This window comes from Lynx rufus, unplaced genomic scaffold, assembly GCF_022079265.1.
Source record: "Lynx rufus isolate CCGP_SWC_20201006 ecotype Redwood Valley unplaced genomic scaffold, mLynRuf1.p SCAF_3, whole genome shotgun sequence".
NCBI lineage: Eukaryota > Metazoa > Chordata > Mammalia > Carnivora > Felidae > Lynx > Lynx rufus.
In genome coordinates, this window is record NW_025814845.1 from 42412740 (window position 1) to 42436062 (window position 23323).

Here is a 23323-nt window from a genome sequence, read left to right on the forward strand (position 1 = left end):
AAACTAATCTGATGGGACTGGAAGAACCCAGTTTTACCTTCCAGTATATAAACAAATTGAGTAGTAGACATTTTTTAAGTTATTAAGCACAGCATTTTCAAGGCTGAGTGGAAACTGCTAACCTGAAAAACTGTTGCATTACTCAAACCTGGAACCTGCCTTTCATTCACTGTTCCTTACAAGCCTATTTGAACGGTAAATCTGATGAAGGAAAGTCAGTTTATTGCATTGATTATTTTGTTGGATTGTGAACTATGTTTTTGAATGCAGTTTAACGAAATAAGTGTTGCCTGGGTGGCTCAGTTAAGCATCTGACTTGATTTCTGCTTAGGTCAGGCTTAGATCATGATCTCCATATTGAGAGCTAGCATAGCATCAGGCTTTGCAAGCTGAGCCTGGGCTGAGCATAGGATTCTTTCTCCCTTTCTACCCCTTACCCCCTTGTGCTCTCACTTTCTCTCAAACATTAAAGCAAAATAATAAAAACCATCCATATGCTTTTAAACCAGTTTAAAAAACATTACACCACCTTTGAAAAGCCCAGGTGGTACCTAATTTGCTATATATAACTGTGGGCGACTATTTTTGTTTAGTTGTAGTTTTAATACCCAGCATTACTGGTATCCGTGATCCTGGCCGACTACTAATTTAATCTTCAGAATTCTTTTTTAGGCGACATGTGTCAGGAATTTAAAACAAGGGAACCGTTCACTTTTTCTTTCCTTAAGCATCCTGGATAGCAGCCTCTGGACACTCCTAGTGTAGTTAACAGGGGGCCGGGAAGGGGCGCCTGGGTGGCGCAGTCGGTTAAGCGTCCGACTTCAGCCAGGTCACGATCTCGCGGTCCGTGAGTTCGAGCCCCGCGTCGGGCTCTGTGCTGACGGCTCAGAGCCTGGAGCCTGTTTCCGATTCTGTGTCTCCCTCTCTCTCTGCCCCTCCCCCGTTCATGCTCTGTCTCTCTCTGTCCCAAAAATAAATAAACGTTGAAAAAAAAATTTTTTTTTAAAAAAACAGGGGGCCGGAAAGATAAAAACTTGACTTTTCAGGCTTATGGTTACTGGCTTGGAGAGGCACGGAATCTGCTGGGACGCTGGTACCCTTAAGCGATCTCCCGACGGGAGACACTTAGGCCTTAGGCCGGGCTACTCTGGAGTGGTGAGGTAGAGGTGAGACGCTGGAATCTGGGCCAGCTTGGAAGGCTTTTCTGAGACACTGTGTCCCAGCATAAGGGAATCCTGCCATAGTGCGACCTGCCGAGGAAATGTCGCGGATGGGATGGTAGGGTGGAGGCTTTTCCTATGCAGATGATCGGCCCCACGGGTCTCCCAACTCCCGTGGCTGGTCCTCCCCACTCCTCTGGGTTTAAAGCTTCCCCTAGCTTGCCAGCCATCTCCTCCCCTCCCCCAGCCCCTGGTTCGGCGAATCTACTGCGCGGCGGACCCCGCTAGTGGGCGCGAGATGCCCGGCGGCAGGCTACGCGCCGGGAGACTGGCCCCGGCCGCACGGTGACCGCGGGTGTTGTCTACGCTGCGTGGACCTACGTCTCTACCCTGCGTCCGCCTCGGGGGCCACACCAGCCGGGATCCAGAACCCAGGCTCCAGCGCGCGGGCGCGCGGAAGGAGGGAAAGAAATTAGGACGGTGGAGATGGAGAGGGGGAAGGGGAAGAAGAAGGGGAAGGAGCCAGAGAAAGAAAAAATTCGGGAAAAAGGAAAGGAGGAGAAAGAGAAAAAGGAGGTGGAGAAGGAGAAAATTAAGGGAAAAGAAAAGAAGGGGAAAGAGACAGGGAAGGAGGAGAAAAATAAGTGTAGAGAGGAGGAAAAGAAAGAGCGGGAGACCGAGAAAGAGAAGGAACAACTTGAGGGAAAAGACAAAGAGAAGAAGGATAACAACGCCTTGACGAAGCCCCCGCTGGAGCCTCTGGTAAGGGGCCGGTGCCTCGGACCCGCTCCCCAAGGCCATTATTGGCGGTCAGGCCCGAGCGCCGCTGGCTCTGTTACGTCCGAGGCCCCGACCGGCGGGAGGGAATCGGGTCTCCTTGGGCATTTTAATCTGTGGATGGGAGGGGGTGTGCCAAGCTTCGCCGGACCCATCGCTACTCCTTTTCCCCCGTCACCTGCCTCACCCTCACAGCTAACTAACCCTGCCGCTGCGCCCCACCCCTCTTCGGGTCTAGCGTTGAGGAAGAAGAGGTCCTGGTTGGTCTTCACGGGGCCGGAACAACCCTTCTTGGGCCCCATCTCCGTCCAGCGCTCAGCACTGGCGCACCCGCCGCCTACAGCACAGAAACCAGACCCGAACCCTCGCCGCGCGCGGGCTCTCCAACCTAGTCCTTCCCGTTGAACACGTTCTTTGTCAGAAAGTGTAGGGTCCCTGAATTCGTGCAGGGTGTGTTTTAGGGCTAGACCTTCTCCGTGGTTACAATAAAAATTGTTTTCAAACTACTAGCGCCCAGAAGGGATGGTCACAAAGTTATAACTGAGAGGTCTCAGAAACCAGGCGCTGCAATCACAAAAGAACAAATACCTATGATTCTACTTATATGAGGTACCTAGAGTGGTCAAAATCATGTAGAGTAGAACTGATGATTGCCTGGGGCTGAGGGCTGGGAGAGTAGGGAGCTAGTCATGACTACCGAGTTTGAGTTTTGCAAGATGAAGAGCATTATGAATGTAGTTAATACCACTGAATTGTATGCTTAATAATGGTTAAGATGGTAAATTTTATGTGAATTTTGCCACAGTTAAAAAATTGAGGGGGCGGGGCGGGTAGGATAAAAAGGAAAAGCAAGCATTAAGCCCAGCTCAATGGACTTCTGTTCCTGGAGTTCCTGAACTCACAGGTGCTTTTCTGGTTCTAAACAATTTGAATTATTAACTGAGATTTGATCTCTGGTAAAACACAGACTATTATAGGTCCAAATATAAAAGGAATGACTTTTGATAGGGAACAGAGGTGTTCAAAATCACAAATTGTGTCCGAACTCTTGGTTTACATTAATCCCAGCTTTCCTTAAGAGATTAGATAAACATGAGGAAGCATGTATTTTAGCATGCATTTTGCTAAAATAAGGTAAAATGTAAAGCATCAGTGACTGCTGAATTTCTAGAAAGGATGGGCTTAGGGACAGTGATGTGGTTGGAAAGAGTAGGGAACTGTTTTAATTTACACTTCCATAAGATCTCAGATACCATTAATTTAGTACCACTGAAAAAGAAAAAAAAATGCTGCCAATCAAAACATGACATACCATGAATTGTAAAATCCTCATTTCAGAGATGTTAAAATGTGGGAGGGAAAAATGCATCTTGGAATTGATGAAATATGTTGGGGTAACATATTTGTGTTAGCATGGGGCCATTTGTGGAGGCAATAAGGGAGACACAATCCACACCCTACAGCCATTTATTCCTTACCATGACACTCCCAGAATGACACTATAACATTTAGATGCAGATGTGAGGCAACATGAATGAAGGTAGGAAATAACTATGGAAATACTATTTTCTATAAGAGCCATCAAGAATTAACTCCAAAAACATGTACTTCGTCTTCTTTTTTAAATTTTTAAAAATGTTTATTCATTTTTGAGAGAGACAGAGACAGAGCGTGAGTGGGGGAGGGGAAGAGAAAGAGGGAGTCACAGAATCCTAAACAGGCTCCCGGCTCCGAGCGCAGAACCCTTGCCAGCTTGAACCCACAAACCGTGAGATCATGACCTGAGCAGAAGTTGGTCGCTCAACTGACTGAGCCACCCAGGCGCCCCAACATGTATTTGTCTAATTCTGGTATTCAGGAGACAGTTTTGATAAATCATGCTCTGTACAAGACCCTATTAGATCAGATCTTAAAACATCTTACTTTCACATAGATCTTATTTTTTAAAAAAAGAAAAATAGGAACAGTGAAAAAAATTCACTTTTTTTCCAGAAACCCAGTCTAAATCTAATGTCAACATTTAGTATTTGAGTACAAATGTAAATGATTATTATTTCCAAACCAGTGCCATTGAAGACAATTACTGGTGTTTTTGTGCATGAGAAACTTCTTCAGCAGGCTGTTTGGGAAATAGAATTGAATTCCTATAAGCAATCTTGCAGTATTGTTGGTCATTTACTACTGATCACATTAAATTTTGCACCCTAATAGCCACTTTTATGAGCACTCTTAACTTTGTCTTCATACCAGTCTGCAATGCTTGTCTCTCAGTCACTTGTCATAAAAATTTTTAAGGCTGGTATGTTGGTGGAATGCTTCTTTCTAAAGTTTGTGTCAAGTTCAACAGGTTTTAATGTCAGGTTTTAAAATAAATGTTTGTGATTGGAACCGTTTTTTTTTTAATTTTTTTTTTAATTTTTTTTTAACATTTATTTATTTTTGAGACAGAGAGAGACAAAGCATGAACGGGGGAGGGTCAGGGAGAGGGAGATACAGAATCTGAAACAGGCTCCAGGCTCTGAGCTGTCAGCACAGAGCCCGACGCAGGGCTCGAACTCATGGACTGCGAGATCATGACCTGAGCCGAAGTCAGCCACTTAACCGACTGAGCCACCCAGGCACCCCTGGAACTGGTTTAACAATTTCTATAACCTTAGCCTTTTCATTTAATCATAATACTTATCTTAAAGAGTATAAGAAGGGAACTTTGCTCTAAAGTCTTCTAATCTAGTGATCCAATTGGGAAAACAAAACAGATCCGTAATAAGAAAACTTAGATGCTTACTTGCTGAATGGCACAGTCAGTACATGAACCATAGAGATCCCAAGATCTCAAACAGACTGAATTCTGGTGCAATCCCCAGTGGACATGAACTCAAGAAGCAAAATGAAGTGTGAAAATTGATCCTGTGATCTACGGCACTTCCTATAAATCCTGATCTACATAAAGTCTATATTTGATAGATTGACCAGGAGTTGGGGGATGGAAGGGTGTGGTGTGATTAATACCATATAACTAATAGCAGATTATAAAAAACAAACTGATTGGCACAGTTTGTTCTAGACATATTAATTTTTTTAAGTAAACTCTACACCCAGCGTGGGGCTTAAACTCACAACCCCAAGACTAAGAGTCCTGTCCTCTACCAACTGAGCTCAGCCGGGTTCCCCTAGATATATTAAATTTTTTGTGAAGTTTTGCTCTGGTTTACAGTTCCACAATTATCATCAGGTCCTACCACAGGCAGGCACACTGCCAGGAGCCAGGAAAATGAGGCCCTGGTCACATGGGTTTATTGTTTTGTCTTTTTTTTTTCCACAGGAAAAAAATAAGCAGATCCTTGTATTGGGCCTGGACGGAGCAGGAAAGACCAGTGTTCTCCACTCTCTAGCTTTAAACAAAGTCCAGCACAGTGTGGCACCCACCCAAGGTTTCAATGCAGTATGCATCAACACTGAAGATAGCCAAATGGAATTCCTAGAGAGTAAGCCCTCTTTCTTATTAGTAAACAGGAGAGGTTCATTTTGTTATACCTTAAGCCAGACATACTATTAGCAACATTGCATCTGTATGAAAAGTAACACTGGGTCAGATTTTCCTATACTTTTAGAATGCATATATAGTTTAATAGAGCAGTGGAGGGACAGGGGGAATCACTTTCTTTTCTTTTTATTTTCTCCATTTTACAGTGCTGGTAGAAGAGGAAGCTGAAAGGAAAGCTATAGCACCCCCTCCTATAACAGCCTCTCTCCTCCCTTACTACCTCTAATAAACATGCAGTCTAGGCAAATAAAGTGTACTTCCTTCTCTGCAAATGCAACTATAAACAAGCCTTAAACCTCTTTTTGTAACCAGATGGCAGCCCAGAAGTCCCTACTCTAAAGTAATTCTGGAGTCACCGCTTCTCTAAATATTGCTGTTCCCCAAAGTTGCATAGATTCTCTTCTCTTTACACTCTCTCCTTGGATGATTTCATCCATCCTATTGGCCTTAAATATCATCCCTCTGCTAATGAATCCCAGATTTATCCATCCAGCCCAAACATGTCCAGATGTCACCTGACCTTTCCACCTAGATATCTTCTAATTGGCCTCTCAAACCTAAAATGGTCAAAACTAAGTGCTTGATTTATCTCCATATCTGTTCCTTTCCCTATAATCTACTGGTCAGTAAATGGCCCCTCACCTATCATGTTACTCAAGCCGGAAAACTAGGGGTCACCCTTGATTTCTCCTTATGCAGCCTCACCTCTAGTCCACAAATAAAACACTATGAATTTTTCTACCTCTAAAACAAATCCTGAATTCATCAGTTATATCCTTTCGTACTGCACCTATTTGAGTTGGAACCTATACTGTCTCTTACTTAGATTACTGCCATCACCTTTTTAATTTTTGCTTTCAGCCAGTTACAAAAAAGAAAATGTGGGCCAAGAAATTGGTAAATGTGTAGGCAGATCTTTCAGCTAACAACATTATGAGGAATAGAGTTTTCAATTTATTAAGAAGCTATAGGAGAAATAATAACTTTAACCAAATATATAGCTAAGAAAATAGTCTCAAAGTATGAAACGTGAAAAGAAAGGAAGGAAGGGAGGAAAAGAGAGGAAGATTCCAACCAGGGGGAGAAAAGGACATACGCTACCATTGGAGTGAGGGACTTCAACATATTGTCAATTATTAATAGGATCAAAACTAGAAAAAATCAGAAAAGATACACAAAATTTGAACATAATCAACAAGTTTCATCCAATGGACAATATAAGATTGTCCAATTAGACAATTTTAGCTACATCCCAAATCTAAAATACATGTTCTTCTGAAATACTCATGGAACATTTACCGAAATTGACCACTTCATGGACCATACAGCAAGTCTTAACAAATTTTTCAGAGAAGGGGCATCATACAAACCATGTTCTTTGACTACATTGCAATTAAATTAGAAGTTAATAACCAAAAAGATAAAAATCCCCTCTATAGATGAGATGTCATGACGTCACATACACAAAAAAAGAACAACCCAAATGTTCATTCATGCTTAAATTATGTTAAAACCACGTGAATAACTTAGAAGATTACAGAACATTCTTTTAAAAAATTAATAACACGAAATACTCTACAGAATTAGCCTAGCTCTATAAAAGGAAAACAAAAGAAAGGCAAATCAAGACCCTTTCCCAGTAGTATTTTAAATGTTTTTGTTAAATTCCTAAAACATGGGTCTTCAAACTACTAACTTCTGTTGTCGTGTGGAAGCAGCCACAGACAATATGTGAACAAATCCACGTCTGTGTTCTGATAAAGCTTTATTTGTAGGCACTGAAATCCAAATGTGATATAATGTTCATATTATGAAATGTTATTCTTTCTTTTTTTTTCCTGAAATTTAAAAGTGTAAAATCCATTCTTTCTTCATGGGCTATACAAAAATAGGCGTTGGGCCAGATTTAAACTGTGGGCCATAGTTTGCCAACCTCTCTTCTAGGAGAAAAACAAAAACTAAGTTTGCTCTATATATATTATTATCATTACTAGTAAGTTTCTTCTGGAAAGAATCAGCAGAATGAAATAATCCAAAGGCATTTTTTTTCTGAGGCAAGTATTCCTTAATGTTCACAGGATCATATTAACTCTTAGTGCAATGTTAAGAGAGAAATTAGTTCTGGGATTTTGACAAAGGAAAAAGATTGTGCAAATGAGGCTGCCAGTGAATTCAGTCCATCTAAAACTTATTTTAGAGGAAGGTGTGTTTTAACCCACCACCCTGAGTTATTTTAGTAGCCTACTCCCATTTTCTGAGTTTAACAGATAGGATGGCTGTGGCCCCTGGGGTCGCTATGTTTACGGATCGGAAGGCATCCTCTGTGGTATTTCTGTCTTTATGCTGATCCTTTATGTTCCAGAATGATTGAACCACTTGTGGAGGGTAAATATTCCCACCAACCATTTCCCTAGTAACAGCTCTCTGGTCATTCTCTGAATTGGGTACACTCTAACACAGTGGTGTTTTATCAAAACATCTGTCCAGTGTTTGGATATTATCTAAAAGTATCTTTTCTGGCACCTCAGTGGACACTTCTGCAATGTTTTTGGTGTCTTCTTTCTCCACTATTCTGTATAGTTGGCGGCAGTGAACCTTTCCGTTCCTATTGGGAAATGTACCTGTCCAGAGGATTGCTGCTGATCTTTGTGGTAGATTCAGCAGATCACAACAGATTACCTGAAGCCAAGAAACACCTTCATCAATTAATTGGAACAAACCCAATCCTTCCTCTGGTTGTGTTTGCAAACAAACAGGTAAAAATCTGTGCAAATATAAGTGGTATTCAATAGCTTTATTGTCAATGAAAGAAATAGAAATGTCTACTTTTAATAGCTAGATATTTAACAATATGCTGTGTATTCAGTTTAGTTTATACTTATTAGATCTTCTGGATTATAAACTCCTTGAGAATAAAGACCATTATTCATCTTTGTGTCCCTCAGAATACTTAGTATACTGTACATAGTAGAAATTCAAAAAATATGTGTTGAATTTAATTTCAATAAACATTTACTGATGGTTGAATTGGTTTCAACAAAATATTTGAGGGACTACCATATATAAAGAAATAGTTTGTTTTAGATGAATTAACCTGACCTGAATTTATTTCTCACATATACATTATAGATATTAAACTACCATGGAGAAATTGGAACCCTGGTATAGTGTCATTGGGAATGTAAAATGATGCAGCCACTATAGAAAACAGTATGGCAGTTCCTTAAAAAATTAAAAATATAACACCCATATGATCCACCAATTCCACTTCTGAGTACATACTCAAAATAATTGAAAGCGGGAACTCAAACAAATACTTGTACATCCATATTCACAGCAGAATTATTCACAATGCCAAAAGGTAGAAGCAAACCAAGTGTTTGTTCTTCCATGGATGAATGGATAAACAAAATGTGATATATACACACAATGGGATATCATTCAGCATTAAAACAGGAAATTCTGGTACATTTTATTACATGGATGACCCTTGAGGACAATGTGGTAAATGAAAGAAGCCAGTCACAAAACAACAAACACTGTGTGATTCCACTTTTACGAGGTACCTAGAGTAGTTAAATTCATAGACACAGATAGTAGATTAGAGGTTACTAGGGAATGGGAGGAGAGGAGATAGTGGAGTTATTGTTTAATGGACACAGGTTTATATTGATGATGGTTGCCTTGAGTTGGGGGTGGGAGAAATGGGGAGTTATTGTGCTGTGAGTAGAGAGTTTCAGTTTTGCAAAGTGAAAAGACTTCTGGAGGTGGATTCTTGAACAAAATGTGACTGTACTGAAGTGTACACTTAAAAATGCTTAAAATGGTAAATTTTGTTATGTGTATTTTACCATAATAAAATCAGTTTTAAAAAATTGAACATCTATAGCATTATAATACTAAAGCCCCTCTCTCAATTGCTAAGGTTGCCAATCATTAGAGAACTTGATTCTCCCACTGCTTCTAAGGGCGAATGTTTATGAAAGTAAACTAATTACAAATGATGACCTAAAGTAGGAGCCTATGTTACAGTCCAGTGTAGAAGCTACTTCAGAATTTTTTTTTTGAGAGAGAGAGAGAGGGAGAGAGAGAGAGAGAGAGAGAGAGAGAGAGAGAGAGAGAGAAAGAGAGAGAGAGAATGCATGTAGAGGGGCAGAGAGAGAGGAAGAGAGAGAAAATGGGCATTTGGGTTATTTCCAATTTTTTATTGGTATTTAAAGTGCTACAGTGAATCTCAATGTATGTGTTTCCTTATAGATACGTATCAACATTTCTCTAGTGCATATACTTTAAAGAGGAATTGCTGGTTTTTCAGATTTGTACATAGTCAGTTTTCCTAGATCTTACTTACCAAGTTGTTTTTCCCAAAGATACTGCACCAATTTATTCTTCCACCAACGGAATATGACAGTTTTTGCAGCTACATATCCCTCTCAGTACTTGGTATTGTCAAACTTTTTCATTTTTACCAATCTGATGGGGCTGAAATTTTATCCTGTTATTCTAATTTGCATTTCCTTAGTTACTAGTGAGCTTGAACATCTTTTCAGATGTGCATTGGTTATTAGTTTCAAATTCATTTCATTCTTTGAAGCTAATTTCTACGTCTGTGAATTGTCTTTTAATATCTTTTCACAAATTCCTATTAGGGTGTTCATCTTTTCCTATTTGAGTTGTAGAAATCTTTCATATCTTTTGAGAAAATAATCCTTTGTTACTTCTGTGCATTAAATATCTTCTCCAGCAACCTGCTGGCTATTATTTTACTTTGCTTATGGTTCTCTTTTTTATACATAGCTTTCCATTTATTTTTTAAACCACCACATTAAAAAATTGTTATTTTAATTCTAGCATAGTTAATAGTGTTATATTATTTTCAGGTGTATAATGTAGCGATTCAGTAGTTCTATATGTTACTCAGTGCTCATCAAGATAAGTATACTCTTTAATCCCCTTCACCTATTTCACCCATCCCCCCACCCATCCACCTCCCCTCTAGTAACTGTTCTCTATAGTTAAGAGTCTGGTTTTTGGTATGTCTCTTTTTCTTTCCTTTGTTTCTTCCATACCTTAAATTCCACATATGAGTGAAACATATGGTATTCTTCTTTCTCTGACTGGCTTATTTTACTTAGCATTATGCTCTCTAGATCCATCCATGTTTCTGAAAATGGCAAGATTTCATTCTTTTTATGGCTAAATAGTAATAACAATGATAATAATAATAATAATAATAATAATAAATACACACACACACACACACACACACACACCCAATGGAATATTCTTTATGCCACATCTTCTTTAGCCTGTCATCTATTGATGGACAGTTGAGTTGCTTTCATAGTTTTACAATTGTAAATAATGCTGCAGTAAACACAGGGGTAATTGGTATTTTTATATTTTGGTGGGAAATTACCCAGTAGTGTGATTACTGGATTATAGGGTAGTTCTTTTTTTTTTTTTTTGTAAGTAAACTCTATACCCAGTGTGGGGATCAAACTCTCGACCTTGAGATCAAGAGTCGCATGCTCTACTGACTGAGCCAGCTAGACGTGCCGGGGCAGTTCTATTTTTATTCTTTTGAGGAACCTCCCTACTATTTTCTACAGTGGCTGCACCAGTTTGCATCCCCACCAACAGTGCATGAGGGTTCCTTTTTCTCCACATCTTCGCTAACACTTGTTATTTCTTGTGGTTTTGATTTTAGCCATTCTGACAGGTGTGAGGTAATATTGTGGTTTTGATTTGCATTTGCCTGATGGTGAGTAGTGTTGAGCATCTTTTCATGTGTCTTTTGGCCATATGTATGTCTTCTTTGGAGAAATGTCTGTTCACGTGTTCTGCCCATTTTTTAATTGTATTATTTGTTTTTCTTGGTGTTGAGTTGCATAAGTTTTTTTATATATTTTGGATACTAACCCTTTATCAGATATGTTACTTCTCCCATTTTTTTATTTTTTTTTTATTTTATCTTTTATTTTTGTCTTTTATTTTTGTTGCTTGTTTAGTTTTTTTTAGTTTTAGTTTGTTTTTAGCTTTCAGGGAATTTTTGTTTTTTGTTTTGTTTTTGGTTTTTGGTTTGTTTTGTTTGTTTGTTTGTTTGTTTGTTTTGCTGTGCAGAAGCTTTTTATTTTCATGTAGTCCCAACAGTTTATTTTTGCTTTTGTTTCCCTTGCCTCAGCAGAAATCTCTAGAAAGATGTTGCTACAGCCAATGTCAGAGATATTATTGCCTGTGCTCTCTTCTAGGATTTTTATGGTTTCAGGTCTCACATTTAGGTCCTTAATCCATTTTGAGTTTGTTTTTGTGTGTTGTTTAAGAAAATGGTCCAGTTTCATTCTTTTGCATGTTGCTGTCCAGTTTTCCCAACACCATTTGTTGAAGACACTTTTTCCCATTGCATATCCTTGCCTTTTTTGTCTTAGATGGATTAACCATATAATTGTGAGTTTATTTCTGGGTTTTCTAACTCTGTTCTGTTGATCTCTGTTTTTGTGCCAGTACCATACTGTTTTGATTACTACAGTTTTGTAGTATAACTTGATGTCTGGAATTGTGCTGCCTCTACTTTGGTTTTTCTTTTTCAAGATGGCTTTGGCCATATGGGGTCTTTTGTGGTTACATACACATTTTAGGATTGTCTTGTCTAGCTCTGTGAAAAATGCTGGTGGTATATGATAGGGATTGCATTAAATGTGTAGATTGCTTTGAGTAGTATAGATATTTTAGCAATATGTGTTCTTCTAATACATGAGCATGGGATGTCCTTCCATTTCATTGTGTTGTCTTCAGTTTCTTTCATCAATGTTTTATAGTCTTCTTTTTTTAAAAAAAATTTTTTTAATGTTTTTATTTATTTTTGAGACAGAGAGAGACAGAGCATGAACAGGGGAAGGGCAGAGAGAGAGGGAGACACAGAATCCGAAGCAGGCTCCAGGTTCTGAGCTGTCAGCACAGAGCCTGACGCGGGGCTCAAACTCACGGACTGTGAGATCATGACCTGAGCTGAAGTTGGATGCTTAACTGACTGAGCCACCCAGGTGCCCCAATGTTTTATAGTTTTCAGAGTACTGGTCTTTTACCTCCTTAGTTAGGTTTATTCCCAGGTATTTTATTATTTTTGGTGCAATTGTAAATGGAATTGTTTCCTTAATTTCTCTTTCTGCTGCTTCATTATTAGTGTCTAAGAAGTGCAACAGATTTCTGTACATTGACTTTGTATCCTGTGACTTTACTGAACTCATTTATCAGTTCTAGCAGTTTTTTGGTGGAGTCTTTTGGGTTTTCTATGTATAGTATCATGTCATCTGCAAACAGTGAAAGCTTTACTTCTTCCTTACCAGTTTGGATGCCTTTTATTTCTTTTTCCTGGATGATTGCTGTGGCTAGGACTTCCAGTACTATAGAATGAACATCCCTGTCTTATTCCTTTTTTCCCCCAAGATTTATTTATTTATTTGTTTGTTTTGGGGGGGGCACAAGTGAGCGAGGAGCAGAGAGAGAGAGAGGGAGAAAGAGAGAGAGAGAAGCAGGGTTCACCTGAAGCGGGGCTTGTGCTCACCCAAACTGGGGCTCAAGTTCACCCGAATCGGGGCTCAAGCTTACCTGATGGGGAGCTCGTGCTCACCCGAAGTGGCACTCAAATTCGCAAATCGTGAGATCATGACCTGAGCCCAAGTCAGATGTTTAACTGACTGAGCCATCTAGGTGCCCCATTCTTGTCTTATTCCTGACCTTAAGGGAGAAGCTCTCAGTTTTTTCCCATTGAGTATGATGTTAGCTGTGGGTTTTTCATATGATTATATGGCCTTTATTATGTTGAGGTATGTTCTCTCTAAAACTACTTTGTGGAGGGAACGGGGGTTATCATGAATGGATGTTGCACTTTGTCCACTGCTTTTTCTGCATCTACTGAAATGATTACATGGTTTTTATCCTTTCTCTTATTGCTGTGATGTATCACATTGATTGATTTGCAAATATTGAACCACTCTTGCATCCCAGGAATAAATCCTACTTGATTATGGTGAATAATTTTTTAATATATTATTGGATTCGGTTTGCTAATATTTTGTTGCAGATTTTTGCATCTATGTTCATCAGAGATATTGGCTTGTAGTTCTCCTTTTTTGTGGTGTCTTGCTCTGGTTTTGGTGTTGGGTAATGCTGGCCTCATAGAATGAATTTGGAAGTTTTTCTTCCTCTTCTATTTTCTGAAATAGTTCAAGAAAAATAGATATTAACTCTTCTTTAAATGTTTGGTAGAATTCACCTGCAAAGACTTCTAGTTCTGGACTTTTGTTTGTTGGGAGTTTTTTGATTATTGATTTGATTTTAATTGCTGGAAATTGGTCTGTTCAAACTTTATTTTTCTTTCGGATTCAGTTTTGGGAGGTTATATGTTTCTAGGAATTTATCCATTTCTTGTAGGTTGTCCAATTTGTTGGCATACAATTTTTAATTATATTCTTTTATAATCATTTGTATTTCTGTGGTGTTGGTTGATATTTTTCCTTTTTTGTTTCTGATTTTGCTCCTTTGAGTGCTCTCTCTCTCTCTCTCTCTCTCTATTTATTTTTTATTTTTTGATGAACCCAGCTAGAGGTTTATCAATTTTGTCGATCTTTTCAAAAAATCAGCTCCTAGTTTCATTGATCTGTTCTGTTGGGTTTTTTTTTTTGTTTTTTTTTTTTTAGTTTCTATATGATTTATTTCTGCTCTAATCTTTATTATTTCCTTCCTTCTTCTGGTTTGAGGTTTTGTTTCATCTTCTTTTTGTAGCTCTTTTAGGTATATTGTTAAGTTGTTTATCTGGGAATTTTCTTGCTTCTTGAGGTAGACTTGTATTACTATAAACTTCCCTCTTAAAACCACTTTTGCTGTATCCCAAAGATTTTGGACCATTGCGGTTTTGTTTTCATTTTTCTCCATGTAATTTTTATTCCTTGGTTGACCTATTCATTGTTTATTAGCATGTTATTTATCCTCCATGTATTTGTGCTCTTTCCAGTTTTGTTCTTATGGTTCATTTCTAGTTTCATAGTGTTGTGGTCAGAAAAGATGCATGGTTTAAGTTCAGTCTTTTTGTATTTGTTGAGATTTGTTTTGTGGGTTGATATGTAATCTGTTCTGGAGAATGTTCCATGTGCACTTGAAAAGGATGTGTATTCTGCTGTTTTAGGATGGAATTTTCTGAATATATCTGTTAAATCCATCTAGTCTAGTGTGTCATTCAAAGCCAGTGTTTCCTTGTTGCTTTTCTATTTGGATCATCTGTCCATTGATGTAAGTGGAGTGTTAAAGTCCCCTTATTATTATATTACTACTGATTATTTCCTTTATGTTTGTTATTAACTGTTTTATGTATTTGGGTACTTTCATGTTGGGTGCATAAATATTTACAATTGTTATATCTTCTTGTTGGATTGTCCCCTTTATTATTATGTCATGTCCTTCTTTATCTCTTGTTACAGTCTTTGGACACTTGTGTGGTTCAGTCAGTTAAGCATCCAACTTTTGATTTTGGCTCAGGTTATGATCTCACGGTTTTTGAGTTCAAGCCACGGTTTGGGCTCCACACTGACAACGCGGAGCATGCTTGGGATTCTCTCTCTCCCCTCTCTCTCTGCCCCTCCCCACCCTCTCTCTTTCAAACTAAATAAATAAACTTAAAAAAATTCTTTATGAAGTCTACAGTATCCAATGTAAGTATTGCTACTTCAGCTTTCTTTTGACCTCCATATGCATGATAAATATTTCTCCATCCCTTCACTTTTCAGTATGCATGTGTCTTTAGGTCTAAAATGAGCCTCTTTTTAAGATTTTTAAAGTAAGCTCTACAGGGGCGCCTGGGTGGCGCAGTTGGTTAAGCGTCCGACTTCAGCCAGGTCACGATCTCGCGGTCCGGGAGTTCGAGCCCCGCGTCAGGCTCTGGGCTGATGGCTCAGAGCCTGGAGCCTGTTTCTGATTCTGTGTCTCCCTCTCTCTCTGCCCCTCCCCCGTTCATGCTCTGTCTCTCTCTGTCCCAAAAATGAATAAACGTTGAAAAAAAATTTTAAAAATAAATAAATAAATAAAGTAAGCTCTACATCCAATGTGGGGCTTGAACTCATGACCCCAAAATCAAGAGTCATGTGCTCTACTGACAGAGCCAGCCAGGCACCCCTGAAATGAATCTCTTGTAGCCAGTATATATATGGGTCTTGTTTTTTAATCTATTCCATCACTCTGTGTCTTTTGATCAGAGCATTTAGTTCATGCTAATTATTGATAGGTTTGTATTTATTGCCATTTTGTTACTTGTTTTGTGGTTGTTTTTGTAGCTCTTCTCTGATCCTTTCCTATGTTGTTCTTTTCTCTCACGGTTTGCTGGCTTTCTTTAGTGATATATTTGCATTTCTTTTTCTTTAATTTTTGCATATCTATTATTGATTTTTGATTTGTGGTTACCATTATGTTATATATAATACCTACATATAGCATTCCGTATAATAAGTTGATGGTCACTTAAGTTTGAAACCATTCTTTACTCTTCTCCCCACATTTTAGGTATATGGTACCATACTTTACATCCTTTTATTTTTTTAATTCCTTGACTGATTTTTACATATATACTTATTTGTATTGCTTTTGTGCTTCCTACTTTTCTTACTGTTACTTACAGTCTTTTCACTTAAATAGAGTCCCCTTTAACATTTCTTGTAGGACTGGTTCAGTGGTCATGAACTGTTTTAGCTTTTTTTTATCGGAGAAACTCTTTATCTCTCTTATTCTAAATGGTAGCCTTGCTGGATAGAATATTCTTGGCTGCAGATTTTTTTCCTTTTAGCCCTTTGAATATATCATGCCGCTCCCTTCTGGCCTGCAAAGTTTCTGCAGAAAAATCTGATAGCCTTATGGGATTTCCTTGTATGTAACTGTCTTCTTTTCTTCTGCTGCTTTTATTTTTTCTTAATGTTTATTTGTTTATGAGAGAGAGAGGAGAGAGAGAGAGCATGTAAGCAGGGGAGGGGCAGAGAGAGAGGGAAACAGAGAATCCCAAGCAGGCTCCACACTGTCAGCGCAAAGTCCATTGCAGGGTTCAAACCCATGAACCATGAGATCATGACCCGAGCTGAAATCAACAGTCAGACATTCAACCAACTGAGCCACCTAGGCACCTCTTTCTTGCTGCTTTTAAAATTCTCTCTTTACCACTACTTTTTGCCATATTTATTACTATGTTTCTTGATGTGGACCTCCTTGGGTTGATTTCATTGAGGGATCTCTGTGACTCTTGGATCTGAATATCTGTTTTCTTGCCTAGATTAAGGAGGTTTTCAGCTATTATTTCTTTGAATAAGCTTTCTGTCCCCTCTTCTCTCTGTTCTTTTGGGATCCCCATAATGTGAATATTATTACCCTTGATGGAGCCACTGAGCTCCCTACATCTGTTTTCATTTTGCATATATTTTTCTCACCTGTATAGCTTTCCATTTCAAATAGTCTATTTTTTTTTTAATTTTTTTTTTCAACGTTTATTTATTTTTTTGGGACAGAGAGAGACAGAGCATGAACGGGGGAGGGGCAGAGAGAGAGGGAGACACAGAATCGGAAACAGGCTCCAGGCTCTGAGCCATCAGCCCAGAGCCCGACGCGGGGCTCAAACTCACGGACCGCGAGATCGTGACCTGGCTGAAGTCGGACGCTTAACCGACTGCGCCACCCAGGCGCCCCCAAATAGTCTATTTTATCAATGCTTTCCTTTGTGGTTTGTATCTCTTATCTTCATCAAATTGAATAAACAGAGCCATTTTTAAACAGTCAAATTATAACTTTTACTGGGGCTTAGTAATGAAAGATTTGGATATTTGAGTTAAGTTTTGGATATTAAGGCATCTTTGGTTTAGTTTAAGGCATCTTTGTTGATATTCCTTTGCCAAAGTAGTCTATGCTTTTAGATGACTCATTGGTTCAAGTTATTATATAAGGATTTTTAAAAAGTCATCTTACTATCTTTACTTTTTGAGTGATGGCCTCTATTCTATTAATGCACAGTTATGCAAGTATGGAATAAACCTGGGGTTTATCCCTGATGTGCTTTTTGTTTTTAACATATGGTGACTTTTATTTTATTTATTATTTTTTAAGTTTATTTATTATTTTTTTAAGTAAACTCTATGCCCAACGTGGGGGCTCAAACTTATGACCCCAAGATCAAGAGTTGCATGCTTTACTGACTGAGCCCTATCCCTGATGTGCTTTTATCATTACAGGGAGCTCCTCTTTTTATCCAACACTCTCCTCATATATATTCTTCCTCTCCAATTCCGTCAGTGAATTTATTAACTTAAGACATTGTCCACATGTTACTGGATCCATTAACACTGTTTAAAAAGTCACTGCGGGGTCTAAAACTAAATGAATTCTGGTTTCAGGCAGGCACTATATTGGGGTGACCAACATTTAGAAATGTAATAAATTCCAGCCAGATACTACCAGAAACATTTTTCTAGATATGTCTCCTGAGGCAAGGCAAACAAAAGCTAAAATAAACTGTTGGGACTACACCAGAATAAAAAAGAACCCGTCAACACAGCAAAGGAATCCATCAACAAAATGAAAAGGTAAATACTGATTGGGAAAAGGTATTTGCAAATGATATATTTGATGAGGACTTTATATCCAAAATATATAAAGAACTTACACAATTCAACACACACAAAAAACAAATAATGCAATGAAAACATAGGCAAAAGACATGAACAGACATTTTTCTGAAGAAGACATACAAATAGCCAACAGACCCATGAAAATATGCTCAACATCACTCATAATCAAGGGAATACAAATCAAAATCACATTGAGATATCATCTCACATCTGGCAGAATGACTAGAACCAAAACTGTAAGAAATAATAAGTGTTGGTCAGGGTGTGGAGAAAAAAGGACCCTTGTGCACTGTTGGCAGGAAAATAAATTGGTGCAAGCACTATGGAAACAGTATGGCAGGTCCAGGTTATCAAAAAATTAAAAACAGAAATACCATATGATCCAGTGATTCCACTATGAGTGTTTACCCAAAGAGAACTTAAACACTTAAATGGGTGATGGGTATTAAGGAGGACACTTGTTATGATGAGCACTGGGTGTTATATATATAAGTGATAAATCACTAAATTGTACTCCTGAAACCAATATTACACTATATGTTAACTAACTAGAATGTAAATAAAAGTTTGAAAAATAAATAAGAAATAAAACTAAAACACCAATTTGAAAAGGTATATGCACTCCTATGTTTATTGCAGCATTATTTACAATAATCAAGATATGGAAGCAACCTAAGTGTCCATCTGTAGGTAAACAAGTAAAGAAGATGTAGTATATACATACATATTTTGGAATATTACCACAAAAAAAGAATGAGATCTTGCCATTTGTGACAATAGGGATGACCTAGAGGGCATTATGCTAAGTGAAATGAGTCAGACAGAGAAAGAAGAATACCGTATGATTTCACTCATATGCAGAATATAGCAACAAAAGAACAAATACAAAAAGCAGAAATAGACCCATAAATACAAGGAGATGGGCAAAAAGGAATGAAGGAGAATGGGAGGTACAGGTTTTCAGTTACAGAATAAATAAGTCACAGTGATGAAAGATACAGCACAGGGAATGTAATTAATGGTATTGTAATAGCATTGTATGGTGACAGATGGTAGCTACACTTGTGGTGAACATTGAATAACACGTTGAGTTGTCAAATTACTATGTTGTACACCTAAAACTAGTGTAACATTGTGTGTCAACTATACCTCAATAAAAAAAATAAAATAATTCATCCTATTGAATATAATTTTGGGCAAATAAAAAAGAAATGGAAAAAAACAAAAAAAAAAAAGCAGATTGACTGCAGTGCTTAGAAAACTGATTAAGATGTTATAAAGGCTTAACTTCATTCCAAAATTTTTTTTTTATGATAGCTCATAAATACTGGTATAATCCTGCTACCTGTTTTTTTTCTTTTTTTTTTTCTTTTCTTTTCTTTTCTTTCTTTTTTAAGTAATCGCTATATCCAGTGTGGGGCTTGAACTCATGACCCCAAGATCAAGAGTTGCATGCTCTACCAACTAAGCCAGGCAGGCACCCCATTGCTGGTATAATGCTGATTAAAATCTTTATATTTGGACAACCACTGAAGTCATAATAATGGGGTCACAATATCCTCCACATTAAAATGGAGGTGGGATCATTGAGAGCAATGAGAGTAATACATTTTTCTATCCAAAAGGATTGCAAAATAACTAGTTTTTTCCTTTCCTTTTTCTATTCGGGATGAAGGATCTTGAAACAGCCTATCGTATTACAGATATCCACGAAGCTTTGGCATTGTCTGAGGTGGGAAATGACAGGAAGATGTTCTTGTTTGGAACACAAGTGACTGAAAATGGCTCAGAAATACCCTCTGTCATGCAAGATGCCAAAGACTTGATTGCACACCTGGCTGCAGATATGCAGTGACCGAGCCTGGGCCCACTGTGCAGCTCTCAATCTAAATGTCACCAAGGAGTGTTAAGTGACAGGTTTGAAGCCACAGGTTTCCACTGTCGAATAAAAAATAAGCCACTTCCTATTTTCTCAGTGTGTGACATATATACAAAGATAATGTTAATTGATTAAGAGTCTCTCTGTGTTTAGATTTTGAACTTTAAAAATATTGGTAAAATAATATATTTGGGGGATTTGGATTTTTCCTCAACAAAATTAAAGTGAACATTAGTGAGCATTCAAACCATTTGTGGCTTTTCAATGACATGAGATTTATATGAAAATATTTTAATAAACTTCCTCTTTTCAAGGAAAAATCTAGGTGTCTTTTTTTAAGTAGATTAGTTTAACACTGTAAGGAAAGAAATGTCAGGATAGGGCAGTAAGAAAAGTAAGCACTATCAAATTACATGGAAATATAAATTAACAGCATTCAGAAAGATTTAGGAAATGCTTCTCTTTTAGGAGCCTGATATACTAGATGATGAACACTGTGAAGATTTTATTTCTATTTTATTATTTTTTCAGTTTATTTATTCATTTTGAGAGAGAGAATCCCAAGCAGGTTCTGCATGCTGTCAGTGCAGAACCTGATATTGGACTCCATCTCACAAACTGTGAGATCATGACCTGAGCTGAAACCAAGAGTTGGACACCCAGGTGCCCCAGAATTTGATTTTTAAATACTTGACGTTTTGCTTTTATATATAGGTAAGCTTTCTTCACCAGAAATATTTTGCAATAACTCTGTTTACCTACAAACATGATAAAAATCCAACTTTTGACTATAGTGTCTTGTCTTGATTTAACAAACAAAAAGATTTCAGTTTCCAGTCAGCATGTAAGAAGCTCAGAAGCCACCATTCCATTCTAACAATGAGTGAAAAGCTAAACACACTGACAAATCAAAAACTCTTCTAGGATCCATTAGAGAGATGAGGATACAGGGCAAATTGCTGCCCTTGAGATTGGAGAAACTGGTATGAGAATACAGAGAATAATAATTTATTGGAGCAGAGACTCATGAGTGGAAACTACCTGTGAGAACCAGTGCCAGGGTAGGAAAACCAGAACTATAACTGACAAATTGCTGGAGGCTCAGATGGACTGAGAGTTAAAAATTCAGGGTATCCAGTCATAGTGGGGTCCCTACAATTTTGTGACATTTATCTCCAGGGGCTTGATGAGATTCCCACAGCAAATATCAGAGAAAAATCTCCCAGTGCTTCCAGCGGAGGGAAAAAGGAACCACTTTAAAATGTACCAAAACACTCTATTTTTATGAATAAGGCCTGCCCTCAAGGGAAACTAGTTAACCAGACCCTAACCTCTGGAGTATTATCAAACCCTAACCTCAGGAAGAGAAATACTCAACTCCAGCCCATTCTAGCCATCTTGTCCCACATAAACAAAGAAAAAAACAAAGACACACATGTGAAATTCACAGTCCAGAGGCACAGGCTCACTAAAAGACTGAGACCAATCATAGGACTATAGAACACTTCTCCTCCCCCCGCCCCCAACTCACCACCACATCATTAAAGGTCTGTTTATAGCAGTTTCTTTTACTTAATTCATTATGCCTGCATATCAAGGAAAAATTACAAGACATACTATAAGGCAAAAAATACAGAAGAGACATCAACCATACTCAGCATCAGAACCACACTCAGATATGGCAGAGATGTTGAGATAATCAGAACAGGAATTTAAAACAATTATGATTAATGTGATTAATGTGCTAAGAGTACTAATAGCATACAAAATCAGATTGGCTACATAAGCAGAGATGAAAATTTTAAGAACCAACGAGAAATCCTAGAGATTAAAACAAAAACAACTACTGTAACTGAAATGAAGAATGTCTTTGAAGAGCTTATAAGTAGACTAGACACAGCTGAGCAAAGAATCTCTTGAATTTGAGGATATTTCAGTAGAAACCTCCAAAAATGAAAAAAAAGACAAAGAAAAAAACAGAATATCCAGGTACTGTAGGAAAACTACAGAAGATGTAAAATGCATGTAATGGGAGTACCAGAAGGAGAAAAAAAAAAAAAAAAAAAGGGAGAAACATTTGAAACAATAATGACCGTGAGGATTTCCTGAATTAATGTTAGACAACAAACCACAGATCCCAGAAGCTCAAAGAACATAAATGCAAAAAAACACACAAAAAAAACCAGCAAGAAAACAAAACTTACACATAGGCATATCATTTTTAAACTGCAGAGAATTAAAGATAAGAAAAAAATTCTGAAAAAAGCCGGAGGGGTAAAAAACCACCTTACCTATAGCTGAACAAAAATAAAAATTACATCCAACTTCTCCTCAGAAATCATGCGAGTAAGAAGAGAGTGAAGTGACTATTTAAAGTGTTGAGAGGAGAAACACACCAACCTAGAATTCTGTACTCTGTGAAATTATCCTTCTAAAGTAAAGGAGAAAGACTTTCTCAGATGAATAAAAATCAAGGGAATTTGTTGCCCGTAGACCTGCCTTGCAAGAAATGTTAAAAGAAATTATTTAGGGACGACTGGGTGGCTCAGTAAGTTGAGTGTTCAACTCTTGATTTCAGCTGAGGTCATGATCTCACGGTCAACTCTCTACAAAGATATCACAAGTAATATGTATGCACTTAACAACAGTGTATCAAAATCCATGAGGCAAAAACTTACAGAATTTCAAGGAAAACAATAGATGAATCTACTATTATAGTTGGAAACTTCAAAACCCTCTATCAGAAATAGACAGATCCAGCAGACAGAAAACCAATGAGGACACAGTTGATACAATGGATATCTTTTTGAAAAAAAATTTTTTTTAATCTTTATTTATTTTTGAGAGAGAGACAGAGTGTGAGCCGGGAAGGAACAGAGAGAGAAGGACACACGGAATCCAAAGCAGACTCCAGCCCTGAGCTGTCAGCACAGAGCCGGACGCCGGGCTCGAACTCACAAACTGTGAGATCGTGAACTGAGCCGAAGTCAGGCCCTCAATGAACTGAGCCACCCAGGTGCCCCAATATAATGGATATCTTTAGACTACGTCATCCAACAAAAGCAGCATACACATTTTTCTCAAGCTCACATGGAATATTCACCAAGGTAAACCACATTGTGGGCCATAAGTCACGCTTTAACAAACTTAAAAAAAATAAAAACCTTACAATATCTAGTGTCAGATCACAACGGAATTAAGCTAGAAATCAGTAATAGGAAGATAGCTGGAAAATCCCCACATACTTGGAGATTAAACAACACACTTCTAAATAACACATGGGTCAAAGAAGAATTCTCAAGAGAAATTT

The 23323-nt window shown here is 38.0% G+C and overlaps 1 protein-coding gene across 1 annotated transcript; it reads left to right on the forward strand.

Moving 5' to 3' along the window:
- The first annotated feature begins 1646 nt into the window (after nt 1-1646).
- Nucleotides 1647-20264, forward strand: ARL9 (ADP ribosylation factor like GTPase 9). The gene is made up of 4 exons (XM_047092014.1): nt 1647-1922; nt 5260-5422; nt 8062-8237; nt 19810-20264. Exons 1-4 carry the CDS (start codon nt 1647-1649, stop codon nt 19987-19989), a joined length of 795 nt encoding a protein of 264 aa, XP_046947970.1. The 3' UTR covers nt 19990-20264.
- The last annotated feature ends 3059 nt before the right edge of the window (nt 20265-23323 follow it).